Source organism: Geotrypetes seraphini, chromosome 9 (assembly GCF_902459505.1).
Source record: "Geotrypetes seraphini chromosome 9, aGeoSer1.1, whole genome shotgun sequence".
Taxonomy (NCBI): domain Eukaryota; kingdom Metazoa; phylum Chordata; class Amphibia; order Gymnophiona; family Dermophiidae; genus Geotrypetes; species Geotrypetes seraphini.
The window spans coordinates 10,741,909-10,757,474 of record NC_047092.1 but is presented as its reverse complement, the minus strand read 5'-3'; the positions used below and the strand labels follow the sequence as shown (position 1 = coordinate 10,757,474).

At 40.4% G+C, this 15,566-nt stretch overlaps 1 protein-coding gene and 1 long non-coding RNA gene across 2 annotated transcripts in view; one reads left to right on the top strand and one right to left on the bottom strand.

Moving 5' to 3' along the window:
• ASB13 (ankyrin repeat and SOCS box containing 13) overlaps positions 1-15,566 on the bottom strand; it is a 32,007-nt gene that overhangs the window by 7,116 nt on the left and 9,325 nt on the right. The window contains exon 3 of the mRNA XM_033959690.1: positions 8,873-9,023. Within this exon, the coding sequence (XP_033815581.1) occupies positions 8,873-9,023 (151 nt within the window). The remainder of the gene's footprint in view (positions 1-8,872; positions 9,024-15,566) is intronic.
• LOC117367254 lies at positions 6,824-9,986 on the top strand. The gene is made up of 2 exons (XR_004540715.1): positions 6,824-6,880; positions 8,853-9,986. It is a non-coding gene; the product is annotated as an uncharacterized LOC117367254 (long non-coding RNA).

Below are 15,566 nucleotides of genomic sequence, written 5' to 3'. Positions count from 1 at the left end.
CCGGAGTTCCCTATCCCTGTTCTAATGCATAGCGCAGGTTTTAGCGCCAGCAGCGGCGGTAACTGCTCCGACGCTCATAGGAATTCTAAGAGTGTCAGAGCAGTTACCGCTGCTGTTGGCGCTAAAACCCACGCTATGCGTTAGTAAGAGGTGTATGAAAATTGGCTTGTCTAATGTCATATTTGGAGATAACATGCGTGCAGTTTGAATATGTTGAAAAGAGCCTTACCCACTCTTCCCAAAGTGTTACTTGCCTTGGGCAGTTACATATAAAGCCAGGTCATAAGTAGCAGACACTAGTGGTTTGGACTGTACTCGGTAAGCGGTCAGAATACAGCACAATGGTGAAGTCTTCAGCGTCACTCAGGGCACATGCTGAGAAGTGCAGCTCAAGAGGTGACTTGATTGCAAAAGCTCTCACCTTATTTTCTCATTATTACATGGTGCTGTGACTGACAACACTGAATCCAGCTCTCTCTAATGCTGCCTCCAGTGCCTCTCTTTGGATGACAAATCAAATAGCGAGCACTGCTGTGGGAGAGGATGAACTTTTTTTTCAGGCAAATGAGTTTAAACACAGCAGATACATAGATATTGTTTGTGTTATATCTAAAGCCTACTAAGAATTATATGAACCAGGAGCACACTCAGACAGGGGTTAAAGGGCAGCTAGTAAACCTACAACAAGCCCCTTCTCACGGACAATAAGAAAACAACTTCATTTTTCCTCCTTGTGACAGCGTATTGCACTTAGAGTAACATATACGTTCAAGCACCATCCCAACCAAACCAATTGTCTTGAGTAAATAAAACCAAAGGGATGTTCAGCCCACAGTGGGCAGAATTTTTATAAAGGCAAAGGCTGAATTAAATCCAGATATTCAGTGCCGGGCCATATCTGGGCATCAGCACGTAACATCTGGGTTAGGCAACTGCCAGTCATCCAGGTGTCAGACGATATCCAGATGCTGGCATTAAATAACCATCCAGCCATTTTAAGACAGCTGAAGGGACACGTATCAGAACTTTAGTAAGTGTCCTTAGGCATATGTTGTTTAAAGATGCAAAGGTAGGCCCTGTTTATCTTTCCCTTCTTTGAAGACAGGTAATGTTTAAACAGAGATAATGTGAAGTGAATTCAATTGTTTTGTTAAGCCGTATTTACAGACAGCTTTAGTTAAGAAGCTCTGCTGGTCAAGGCTTTTTCTTACCTTTTGGACTTCAATCTCTAGATAGGAAAAATGCTGATGTGTTTAAAGTTTCATGTGACCTTACGTCACATGCCATCACATGCTGGCAAACCTGATTCGTATAAATATGTGAAACTCATAATAAAAGACGGACATATTTGAAAGATGGTTTCTGGTCTTTAAGATGTGTCCCCAGGTACCTGACTTACATATGACAGAGACAGAGAAAGTATGGGGCAGGAATTGGGACCTGAATCCTTTTCAGTTGGGGGCACGTCCGCGATGGGCAGATGATATCACCGGTATTTTGTGAGTATTTCTGAATTTTTTCTGTTCTTTAATACTCACTGGGTAGTGGTGACCTGTACCCAACCCCTTATTTTAAGTTCAAGCTTTGGGTTCTATTATGGAGTTTTTTTTGGGGAAAAATCTCGGGGTACTTTTGGTAAGCACCCCTCATATATATAAGCAGCTGCCATTCTTTCGGAAAGAATGAAATTATTTATAGAACCCCCCTGCCCACTCTGTCATTTGTAAGGTTTTTTATAGAGTATAAGATTTTATTGTCTCTTATTACTGTACCTCGCTTATAAGGTAAGATAAGCGAATATTTTTGCATTGTTATATTGGGTTTTGTAATGAGTCATAAAGGCACTTACTCCTAGACAAATGAGACTTGTACGGCTGTGTGTGTGTATGACATTTTTCCTTCAGTTCCCATCTTTCTGTGTCACCAATGTTTACTACTGAGGTAGGACATGCTGTTATGTGGAATGAATTGAAAGCGCTGTTTGAATCAGTCTAAGATCTTTCCCTTGTAGTTTGTACACAAGCCCTAATTTTGTGCGTTTTTTTCTACCGGCTGCTTTCTTTGTGTTCTGTGCTGGATCATAAAAAAAAAAAAAAGAAACAAGAAAAAGAAAAAATTCCGTTTTAAAGGTTTTCTTTCTTGTGCAGAGCAAAGCTAATCTGTTCTTTGCTTTCATTATCAGGGTCTGTGCATGAATGTTTTTGTCCCTTCCCCCAGACTTCTCTGTTTGGGCTTCCACTGACCCCCTATAGTGCTTCTTTGAAGTTACTCATTCTTGGTTTTATAAAGCAGTAAGGTGAGATTCCACTGCTCGTCTCTTGACTTTTCTCCGGCATTATCAAAACCACCATCTCTTCTTATAATACGCCCATCGCTCTTGTTGTCAAAGCTCATGGCATTCCTCGTTTCGTCCTAGATTTTCGGGCTGTTAATGTTTTGGTAATTCTCATTGCACTTATGTTTCTTCCACCATTCCACCGGCAGCCAATGATTTTTTTTTCTGTCATTTTCCTAAAGAATGTTTTATTTTTAGTCCCTTTGGTGAGGCTTTTCAGCTTTTTTTTTTTGCCTTCACCTTTAAGCAACAGAATACCTAGTGTGGAATGTCCTTCGGGCTATTCTACAAGTCATGCACTGCCCCTCATGGTCCTATTCTCATTTTGTACAACTTTTGTGTTCCATAATTCTAGAGACCTGTCAGGCTGATAGTTTGTACCTTTTATAATGATTGTCTGTGTGTGGTCACAAGGTGTCATGAAATAAACTGCACTGGTGTACATCTGAAGTGAAATACCTGGGTTTTGTCCTGTCTCATGGTCAGAGGAAAATCTGCACTTTCTGCACTGCTGCTATTCTGTGTCTGCCCCGCCCAGCTACCAAGAAAGACATGCTTACTTTTCTTGCTATGATTGGTCACTGCCGCCAATGGATCTCTGCTTGTTCCTTCTATGACCAGATTTTGAGACAGACCCTGGTTTCTGAAATGACTGCTCTTATCAGATGGACTTATGAAATGTTGGACATTTAAGATGTGCTTTGGTTTCTAGCTCAAGTTTGGGTTTTCCTGCTTATGCCCACATGTTTTATCTCTTTGTTTGGGACTATTGTAACACCATGAAGGGAGAACATGGCGGTAAATTACGCTCTGTTGCCTTTTTTTATAGTCACTCCTGTTCAAGAAAGCCCTGGCTGCTTGTGCTATGGTGGTAGAGATGGTTACTTTTCTGATCCTAGGTCACCCCATTACCCTTCATACTTTTCACAATGTCCAAGCCCTTCTTTTAAATAGGCTTCTGGGTCTCAAGGGTGAACAGGATTCTCTTCCTCTCTTTTTTCACAGCTTCAGTCCTTTGTTACCACCCCCTCCTCTGAATTTGATGCCTGGCGTTTGGCAGGTGCCCAAAGCCGCCCTTTTGGACGGACTTTGGTGCAAAGAGGGGAAACCCTGGATACCAGCTGCTAGCTCTCCCTTATTCATTGCCCAATATCATGGTATTGGTTATCGTAGTGCTCGCTCGACATTTTAACTTCTTGCTAGTGATATTTTCATTCTTGACCTTTTGCTCCTTGATACAGATATATATAGCTCAATAATTACAACTGGCACGGTTGTGAATTGAAAATAAATTGGAAAATACAATTCCTTTCTATTGTTTTAGCTGAAATTAGGATGTTGCTAATTTAAAATGGGTTTTTCCGGATTTATACATAGCCATCCCAGATCCATTTTGGCACAGATATTTCTAGTGTTTTCCATGGGTCCTCTTTATCACTGCAGAGATAGAGACGCTCCAAAGAGACATTAGCTTTATGCCTTTTTTCAAATATGAGATGGTTATGATATACATTATTTGTTGTTTTGGTTTTTTTTATATCAATGTGTTTATTTGCAGAGTTAAATTCAGCCCTGCACACTTGACAGATGGAGTAATAGCTCCACGCTTAAAAAACTTTATGTTTTGTCTGTGTCATGTCTACTTGTCTTAGTTTAGTGGGTACCCTAGGATACATAATATTGGCCATTTTTAGAGCTCTTTTTCCACTTCTTACTAGCCTAACTGCGCAATGTTCTTTTACTTTTAGCTTTTATATTCTGAATATAGTTTAGTTAGGGGTTATAAGAATAAGCTTTATTTTATACAGCATTTATTTCGTGGTGTTCCCTACATATGATCCATTCAATATACATTTCTGAATACATTCAGTACATCAGTATGGTCTCTCTGAAGTGCATAATAGTTATATGAAGCACGAAAAAACATATCCTTTTGGATTGTTCAATTAAGAACCTTAAGTAAGTGAGTATTGTCGCTCTTTTGCCATAGCTATGCCAAGTAAATGAATTGGTATTGTTGCATGTTGCCATGTTCAGTGCAGGCAACATGGTTTCTCTTGTTTTCTATCTCTTGTTTGGATCACATTGGAGTACAGCTGCTGAATGATATTTGGAATGCTTTCCAAGCATTTCTTTTCAAGTATCTCTTTCTGTATGCACAGACATCTGGCTGCTCTCCCTTTGAGATTCTCACGGGATGACCTTTCCCCGCCCCATGGGTAGATTTTCCCTTGATACAGGAGGAATACGTCCAAAAGCTAATTGAAATATTAGGGCTTGTTCAAAGAAACGTGTCTTGCACTTCTCCTTTCTCTCCACAGATTCCTACCCATTTTTTCCAGCCTGGTGATTATCCAGCAGCTTTCCAAGGATCGGAAGCAGACAGATTTCCCCTTTGGCCTTCCCACTACTGTGATCGCTGTGACCAGGCCCGCTGCACTCACTGAGGAGTTTCCTGTTTGGATCCACGCAAGTCGCTTGAAGAGGGTTAACCTAAAACCCCAGAAGCAAGTCTTCCCTGCGCAGATTTCACCTCCTCCAGTGGAACAACATGATGATCTCATTGCAGCATTCTACCAACTTTATCATTCTCTTACTGGCACTGCTGCTGCTAGTTTTTCTCCCTGTATGAATCCTTTTCACTGGGTCTACAGGGATGATGTGTTCTGGGTCCACGACACTTTCTGCCCATACCCATCTGTAAATGACACTCCTGCTGTAAACAGCACCCCCGACACCTCTTTGCGAACACGATGTCAAGCTGGACTACTCCCTCGCAAAGGCTGTCCTTTAATTGGAATCCAGAAAAGACCGATAGTATGCTACCCTTTGGTATAATTCCAGCAGTGTACAAGTTGCCACCTTCTCCTTTGAGTATTGTGACATTGTGGACTGTTCATCAATTGATATCCCAAGGCTGTGCCATTGGTCCTCAGAGATTCCTAAAACTAAGGACATATATGTATATATTACTGACTCACGTTGGGGGGTTAAGTGTGCATTCTGGGGAGTGGTAGGGTGGAATATTGATACTGACTGGGCTTATAAACTAGAAAATACCCTGAAAAACAGTGGACCAAAATGGTAAATCACTGCTTACTTGTATGACCCTTCATAAGGTTGGACACTGTTATAGGAAAAGTGTTCCTGCACAAATTATTAAGCTTTCTCTTACTATTGACAACCCTAGACCTACTGATGAAGGTATGTACATTATGGACATGTGGTTTAAGGGTGGGTCTAGCTATCATCAGTTTTCTTACGGGATCTATCTACCTCCACTCATCCTCTCCCGCCATCTTGTGGGGGCCTCAAAAAATACTAACCCACTGGCCCCTACATTCAATAAACTTACTGACATGATGGCTATTGCCAATCCCACTTTTGGAGATACTGTGGCTGTTGAGGTAGGGTTTTCAGAACCTAACCTTTGGTTAGAATGGATGAAATTCACTGCTGATCAACATAATAAGAGTAATTGTTACATATGTGCTCAAGCTAGACCCCATCTAGGAACCGTACATCTGGACCTCCCTCCTGGTATCCAACCATGCCTTTTTGGGTTATTTACCTATCCTCTTTGTGCACTGTAGTGTTCTAAATACCCTTTGTTGCCAGGACAACAAAAGCTTGATATTGCCGTTACCATCTATAAGGGCAATTACACATGTCATGTTTCTAATCTGACACAGAGTAGTTTTGTAGGTAATTTACCCCCAGGTTATTGTTCTGTCTTGGCTCATAGGTATGCCCCATTGGTACTACATTAGATTTGATATTTACTGGCTTTATGGAGACTTTTGGCTCCCTGTTAAGCTACCCAGCCAGTGGATAGGCCAGTGCACTTTAGTTAAGGTTACCATGCTCCTGCATATTTTTCTGAAAGGCATCCTTCCTATTCACATGGTTTTTCCTTTTATTTGTCTTGATATAAATCTGATCAGATGTATACATAGATGCTATAGGGGTCCCAAGAGGGGTCCCAGATGAATTTAAGGCCCGAGCTCAGGTTAAGGCTGGGTTTGAGTTCCTTATTCCCTTTATTACTATTAATAAGAATGTTGATCGGATTAGTTAAAATTATTATAATCAGCAACGCTTTGTGAACTATTCTAGGGACGCCTTGCAAAGTATTACTGATCAATTAGGCTCCACTTCTCAGATGGTTCTCAAAATCGTATGGCCCTAGCTAGGATTCTAGCTGAAAAATTCTCCTCAGTACTTTATGCTGTTGTACTTTTCTTTCTGACAATATAGGTCCTCCTATGGACATTCAGAAATTAGCAGACCTCTTTGCTGAGTTCAAATGTAACTCTGATTTATCTAATTTTTGGGATCAGCACTTTAGTTGAATGCATAATCTCTTATTATTTGCACTCTTATCTTGACTGCTCATGTACTGTGTTATTCGTATTACAGCTCCTAAAAGACCCCTCCTTGAGAGACATACCTAAGGTATCACTCCCTTCCAGCTCATGCTGTGTATTTGTGACGTCATTTACATGTCGTAAGAGGGGATTTGAAGGGACACGTATCAGAACTTTAGTAAGTGTCCTTAGGCATATGTTGTTTAAAGATGCAAAGGTAGGCCCTGTTTATCTTTCCCTTCTTTGAAGACAGGTAATGTTTAAACAGAGATAATGTGAAGTGAATTCAATTGTTTTGTTAAGCCGTATTTACAGACAGCTTTAGTTAAGAAGCTCTGCTGGTCAAGGCTTTTTCTTACCTTTTGGACTTCAATCTCTAGATAGGAAAAATGCTGATGTGTTTAAAGTTTCATGTGACCTTACGTCACATGCCATCACATGCTGGCAAACCTGATTCGTATAAATATGTGAAACTCATAATAAAAGACGGACATATTTGAAAGATGGTTTCTGGTCTTTAAGATGTGTCCCCAGGTACCTGACTTACATATGACAGAGACAGAGAAAGTATGGGGCAGGAATTGGGACCTGAATCCTTTTCAACAGCAATTTTGAGTAGTTTGGAGAATACATATTAAGCTTCTAACCCTGGCATTCAAATCTGTCCGGGATCTATTGCCCAAGGTGAAGGGACACGTATCTCGTAGTTTTCCTTAGGCTGTGTTTGAAGCTGTAAGAAAACCAGACCCTGTTTGTTTTTCCTTCTCTGAAATACTGCAAGGCCATTTTATGTTTGAGAAGATGTGTGTTCTTATCTTGTTGTGAAGTGAATTCAATTGTTTTCATAATTGTATTTGCAAGAAGCTTTAGATAAAGAAAAAGGCTCTGCTGACCAAAGCACCTTTAAACTTTGGCCTTTAGATAGAAAGATGCTTGTTATTTCTTTAAAGTTTCATGTGACCTGTGTCCATATATGGTTTGTATTTACGCCACATGCTGACAACATTGACTCATGTAAAATGATATAAAAGGGTTGTAAAGCTGACAATAAACTGGACATGTTTGGGAGATAATTTCTTGTCTCTAAGATATTGTCCCCAGATGCATCTGTCTTGCTAATGACAGAGAGAGAGTGTGGGGCAGTAATTGGGACCTAATCCTTTTCACAAGGTGATTGCTTCTCTGCTATAGACTTATGTGCCTTTTCATTTTGAGATCACAAGACAGAGCTTTTTTGGCTGTTCCCACTCTTCGTTCTGTCACTAAAGTTGCAAATCGATCACGTATGTTCCAAGTGGCCAGACCTTTACTAAGGAACTCGGTTCCAGATTCTATCCGTCTGACCTCTGATATTTTTTGGCATTTCAGAAAAGTTTGAAAGCCTATTTTTTTTTTCGACTTGCCTTTTCAAATTTGGTTATTCGTAATCTTGTAATTGCTTGGCTTTTTATTTTAAGGCACAGTGTAAGTCGTTTATTAAAGTGGTCCCCAACCCTGTCCTGAGGACCACCAGGCCAATCGGGTTTTCTGCATAGCCCTAATGAATATGCAAGGAGCAGATTTGCATGCCTGTCACTTCCATTATATGCAAATCTCTCTCATGCATATTCATTAGGGCACGCCTGAAAACCCGATTGGCCTGGTGGTCTTCCAGGACAGGGTTGGGAACCACTGGTTTATTGTATGCTGTTATTTTAATAATCTGCTATGTTCTGTTTTATTATGTATGTGATGTTTTGTTTTAATTATGTTTGTATCATTGTCATCTGGGCTGCAAGCGCTTTAAATAAATAAACCAGACGGGCACTGAATATCAGCAGTGTCAAACTTCCAGATCCACCCTGGCACTAGATGGGAGTGCTGTGGTGGTCTGTGCTGGTATTCAGCAGCATTCTCCTGTTAAGTGTCACTGAATATCCAAGAATAGGATTGGAAACAGCAATTTACAAGTAAATACACAGGAAGCTTTCCTGCCTGGGTAAATCGCTATGCATACTGGTTAGAAAGTGTTTTTTTAAATAGGAACCAAAGATGTTGCTTATCCTAAAAGAGAGCTAAGGAACTAGCAAGTAAAGCTCTGCTGTGGGACTCTCAGGGGTAAAGTTAATTCTAAGGAAATTTTTATTTATTTATCCTGCTTTACAACACAGACGTCTGCAGTTATTCTCACCACTCATGCAGGCTTCGTGGAGAGGCGATGCTGTGTAGAGAGGAGGGTTCACCTTAGCTCCGTGCTCCAACAGGATCTTCATACAGTCGACACTGCCCGAGGCAGATGCATCGCAGAGTGGGGTACTACCATCAATGTTCCTGGCATCCACCTGAAGGGAGCAGAAATGCCAAGTTCAGGCAGTATTTATACTAGATATTCCTTCTGAATTAATTGCAGAGTTTCCCTGTATTATAAAATGCCAACAAATGCTTGTGTCTAACTGTAGACAGTTTGGAACATAAATGCTACTGTTCTGTAACTTGTACATGTATGTCCAACATACATCCAACCTCCTTATGCCCCTCCCCCCTCCAAAATTGCACGTAATGAAATTTGAGTGTGCAACTTATAGAATACCAACTTCAGGCAGTTATGCACAAAACTGCTAACTGGTGCCAATTAAAGGTAAAGGGGATGTGACTTGTACACTACTCTTTTCAGTTTGTGATTAAAATCAAATCGGTTTACATATTTTTGACAGGTATTTATTTTGTCCCTGGGGCAATAAAGCATTAAGTGACTTGCCCAGAGTCACATGGAGCTACAGTGGGAATTGAACTCATAATCTCAGGGCGCTGAGCCCGCTTCTCTAACCACTAGACCATTCCTCCACTCCTGGTGGCCTATGTTACTAACTTCCCTCCTCTCTGGTAACCAGAGCTGAGATTGTGATGTCATAATGCATCATTCAACCAATAAATCAACCTCAGTGATGTCACAATAGCTTGATTGTAAATGGGTAAAAGACTTGTTATACTGTTTTTTTCTGTGTGGTTACAATCATTGTTTATTGTTTTGTTTATTGTTTATTGTTTAATTAGTTTCTTGATTAAACGCTTTATCGATTCTGCAAAGCGTTGTACAAAGTATTAAATAAAATAACATTTCAACCAACAAAATTACAATTAAAACATACTTTCAAAAAAGAACTGTAAGACAAACTACAACACATACTAGGTTAATTAAGGACGAACGAACAGAAGACACACGAAGGAAAAAGGGAAGAAATACAATAGCTATAGTAAATGAGAGAAACATTAAGGGTAAGTACAAAAGGGCAGGAATTAATAGAAAAAAAAAGGAGACTAAAATAACTTTAGTTAAAATCAGCTTAAAAAAAAAAAAAAAAGAAAAAAAGATAAAACTTCAGTTAAAAGCATCTTTAAAAAGGAAACATTTTAAGTTGCTTTTGAACGTTTTTAAAGTATTTTCCGTTTTTAGATAGAGCGGAAGAGCGTTCCAAATCGTAGGAGCTGTTACAGAGAAAATGGAGGTTCGACGTGTGCCAATTATTTTTAAGGAAGGGATAATTAGATTAGATTGGGATATGGATCTTAAAGATCTCGGTGGGTCATAGGGAATCAATACTCTATCTATGAAAGCTGGGGAATTAGTCTGCATAGTTTTGAATGTCAAAAGGGCTATTTTATAAGTTATCCTATGTGAGATTGGTAACCAGTGGGCGTCTTTTAGCAGAGGAGTAACATGGTCATACTTTGTTGCTCTGGAAATTATCAAAGCAGTTTACATATTTTAGACAGGTATTTATTTTGTGTCTGGAGCAATGAAATGTTAAGTGACTTGCCCAGAGTCACAGGGAGCTGCAGTGGGAATTGAACTCACAACCTCAGGGTGCTGAGCCCACTCCTCTAACCACTAGGTCACTCATCCACTCCTGACAATTATCTGCTCATTACTAAATTATGCACGCAACTGACCCTTATTCTATAACTTGCACACACAAATTTGCATGGTGGTCAAATTTGGTTACGCAACTTTATAGAATTAGGGGCTTAGTATGGCCCCTGGGGGATGGGGAGGAGATGCAGCTCTATGTGCAAAACAGAACTCTTTGTGAGGCCTCAGTTGCATAAGGCCCATGTGTGGAAAAACATAATTATTTATTTGTAGACCTAGCACTGATTCAGTGACAGCACCTCAAAAGTCACCTCAAATGTAAAATTATGTTCCGTCTTAGGCATGCAATTTGTGATTGTAGCAACTTATTACTGAAAGATCTTTGTAATAATTTTCCACAACAGTTGACCGTTTATTTTGGGTAAGGTTGCACCACTTCAATGAGAAGCCACTTTTATTAAGATTAAATAACTATTAAGATGATTATCTATAAAAATCTACTTTGCGGAACATTCTGAAACACGCTAACAGAACGAGCACCAAGTCTTGAACTCCATAGGTCAGAGATCATTTTTTTTTTTTTTTGCAGGTTAAGGCAGAAATCTAAACTTTTATCTAAAAATGTGAGGTGGTTTCTCCAAATAAGAAACATTTGGCTACTGCTGCTTACCCATTCCACATCAGCCCAGTTTATTAATATAATAATAATAATAACAGTTTATATACCGCAATACCGTTAAGTTTTATGCGGTTTACAAAAGATTATTGGGGTACAAGTTGAGTTGACGTACAAGTTGAATTAACTTAAGGGATGTGGGGAACAATTGGGAGAAAGGGCAAGAGAGGGGAAAGAGGGAAGTGGGTCAGCTGTCTAGGTCTTTCGGGAATAGGTGGGTTTTGAGGCGTTTCCTGAATATCTCATAAGTGGTGGGCTATAGGAGTTGTTCTAGGTCTTTACCCCATAGAGCAGCCTGATGCGAGAGAAGATGCTCATGGTGTTTTTTTAGTTTGCATCCTCTAACCGGGGGAGAAACGAAGTGCGAGTGGGAGCTTCTCTTGTGTTTGTTGGCTGAGAAGGAGAATAGGTCAGTGATGTATTTAGGGGTTAGACCGTAGAAAACTTTAAAACAGAGGCAGGCGAACTTAAACTTTACACGAGCTTCCATCGGCAACCAGTGTAGCTGTTTGAAGTATGGCGTTACGTGATCGAACTTCTTTAGACCGAAGATTAGTCTGACCGCAGTGTTTTGCACTAGTTGCAATCGTCACATATTCTTTTGAGGGATTGATAAGTAGACGATGTTACAGTAGTCGAGTTGACTTAATACGAGGGATTGTACCAAGATTCTGAAGACAGAGTTATCAAAGTATGCTTTAATGGATTTAAGTTTCCAGAGGGTGAAAAAACTATTTTTGATTATGAAGTCCACCTGATCTTTCATGGTGAGGCATTGGTCCAGAGTTACACCCAGTATTTTAATGGTAGGCTGTATGGGGTAGTTATGTTTGTTGATGTCTAGTGGGGTTTTGGTGTCAAGAGGGTGCGGTGAAGCGACAAAGAATTTTGTTTTCTCAGTATTGAGCTTGAGTTTGAAGTTTGTCGTCCAATGTTCCATCAAGTTTATGGCTTCTGATGCTTTTGGAATTGTTTCCGAGATAGAGTTGGCAAATGGGATAATAATTGTGAAGACATCAGTGTAACTGAATAATTTTATCCCCAGCTGGGTTAATTGAATGCTCAGTGAGGTCATGTAGATATTGAAAAGCAGAGGGGATAGTGGAGACCCTTGCGGAATAACTTTATTCTTCTATACCGCCACAATCTTGCGACTTCTAGGCGGTTTACATTCAAGAGAGCTGGACATTCAGCGATTTACAATATGTAGAAGGAGTACAGAGAACAGAGACTTTAAGAAATCGAAATTACAAAATATAGTTTGCTAAGAAAAAAAGAGGAAATTACAATATACAGTTTATTGCAGTGTAGAATCTACAATTTTGTCAACATACCTTAACATTTATTTGAGGATTACTTATGGGATCCAGCGGATATAACTTACTCAGTCTTTCCTGACTTCAACATTTATCTGCCCACTGCAATTTCCATTAATAAAGCCTTATGTTAAAACCACATAACCTCTTTCCTCCAATCACTGTTGAAAGACTCTGCATGAAACTTTGAAGCACAAGACCCTAGTTAAGCCCTATTGCACGTCTCCCACTTCACTCTATGTAACATGAATGCATCTGATTACTGGAAAACAGTAAAAAATAAAAAATAAATGAAAGTAAGCTGCCCTTATATTGTGCTATTTGCCATAAGAGGGCTCCATGGCAGGGAAGGCAGAAGAATAATGGTTAAATTCAAGCAGGAGACAAAAAGGGCGCGCATAAATGTACAAAACACCACCCTTTCACGGGTCAGTGTACACCCACATACATTTTGTCAGCAGGGCAACTAAACAGCATTCAATAACACCGCATGTAAGTAGCATAGTGCTTAAATGCGAGGGGGTACTCACACAGGTGGAGCATGGACGGAGCTGTCACTTATGCCTACAACTCACAGAATACAGAGTGCCTTTGTCTCATTTAGGCAGCCGAAGCTCCATCAGATCTACGGCACCAATGCCAGGTTAACCCACATGCTGTTACAGAATAGGCTCTCAAGACATGGCCTCAGGGCAGCTAAAAGGTGTCTCCAAAGTAACTGGTTCAAACTTAAAGAGCATTTAGGGAAAGAGAAACTGCATCATCGAAGGGTAGCCTGGCCTAGGAAAGGCCCCTAAGGCTGGAAGGAAACGCTACAGCTGCCGCTGCTAGTTCGCAGGGGGAAGAGGGGGGGGGCAAAAGGACGGCAACTACGGGTGGCAGAAGCGGGGGGCGACTGTAGGAGGGTGGGAGATATGTGAGCTGTATACCCACTGCCACTGGTACATGTACCCCCTGTAGAACACGTACTATGTGTGCATGTACAAATATATACAAATTTAAAGCTAAATTTAAAACTTGTTTTTTAGCCAGGCATTTAATCATAAGAACATAAGAGTTGCTATACTGGGACAGACCAAAGGTCCATCAAGCCCAGTATCCGGTTTCCAACAGTGGCCAACCCAGGTCCCAAGCGACTGAGACCCAAAGAGTAGCAACATTCCAGAGCTGAGATTGTGATGTCATAATGCCTCATTCCACCAATGTCTAAGAGCCAACCTCACCAGTGATGTCACAATGGCTTGATTGTCCTAGACTTGGCTCACATAAGAACATATTGGGACAGACCGAAGGTCCATCAAGCCCAGTATTCTGTTTCCAACAGTAGCCAACCCAGGTTCCAAGTACCTGGCAGAAACCCGAAGAGTAGCAATATTCCAGAGCTGAGACTGTGATGTCATAATACCTCATTCCATCAATGCCTAAGAGCCAACCTCACCAGTGATGTCACAATGGCTTGATTGTCCTATACTTGGCTCACATAGGAACATAAGAATTGCCATCCTGAAATAGGCCAAAGGTCTACCAAGCCCAGTATCCTGTTTCCAACATTGGCCAACCAAGGTCCCAAGTACCTAGCTAGATCCCAACTAGTAAAACAGATTGAATGATGCTTATGCTAGGAATATGCTGTGGATTTTCCCAAGCCATCTCAATAATGGCCTATGGACTTCTCTTTTAGGAAATTATCCAAACCTTTTTTTAAATCCTGCTTTTACTATATTCTCTGGCAATACATTCCAGAGTCTAATTACATGCTGAGCGACGAAATATTTTCTTCAGTTTGAAATCTACTACTTAGTAGCTTTATTGCATGCCCTCTAGTCCTAGTATTTTTTGGAAAAAGTAAATAATCAATTCATGTCTACCCCATGCACTCCATTCAGAATCTGGTAAGACCTCTATCAAACCTCCCCAGCCCTAGCCACTTTAGCCTTTCCTGATAGGGAAGTTGTTCCATCTCCTTTATCATTTTCGTTGTCCTTCTCTGTACCTTTTCTAATTCCACTGTATCTTTTTTGAGATGCAGTGACCAAAATTGTTCACAATACGATGAAGCAGAGGAGTCCATTACTTATTGATGTGTATGTCTGTCTTAAAATCATTTTGTCAGTGTGTGTGGTTTTTGATTTCTTTTTTAAGCATTCTTTTTACATTGTAAATCACACTGATGGGCCTCGAGTCTGAAGAAATCCTTTAAAATTTCAACAAGAAAAGCAGCCTAACCTCAGCACGTCCCTTTCCTTACCCAACCCAAATCAAGCATTCCCTTTCCTCCACAGTGGCTGACCTGAGCATTCCCCCCTCCCCACCAAAGTCCTTTTCCACTTATCTGTGGGCTTCCTTATCCTGAAAACCCAAGCCTGCCAAGTTCTTCAGACTGTGCCAAAAAAGCCAGGCCTCAAAATGACATCTTACCCATATCAACCTCTTTATAGAATAAGTGGATAAAAAGATGATCAAAACAATTATCTTTTAGTAATATTCCTATGTCCTTCCTGATAATCGCTGAACCTTGACACCGAAAATAGAATAAAAAATTTTAAAAAACAAAAAATAGCCTCTCGAGAGGCAGCACATTTTCAAATCCCCCGATGAAGATCCGCTGTGGATTGAATCTAATCTAATCTTCCATTTGTGAGTCGCACATATCTATGCAGGCTTAAGGTGACAGATCAAAGAGAAGGGAAAGGAGAGGGGGAAGGAGTGAACATAGAAATAGGGGGAGCTATACAGAAACTAAGACAGTCTTCAGGTTTTTTCTGAATGTGGTGTAGTTTGTCTCTTTCCTGATAGCTTCAGGTAGGTCATTCCAGGTTTTTACACCCAGATAAGTTAACATAGAGTGGAAAATTCGCTTGTAGTGAAGGTATTTTGTGGATGGCGGGTTTAGTTGGATTCTGTTAAGGATTCTTTTTGATGTCAACCAAACAGTAGAATATAATTGGATGAGAGGGGCTGCTGAATTTCCAAATAGAATCTGGTGTAGGATGCATGACGATTTGAAAATTATTCAGGATAA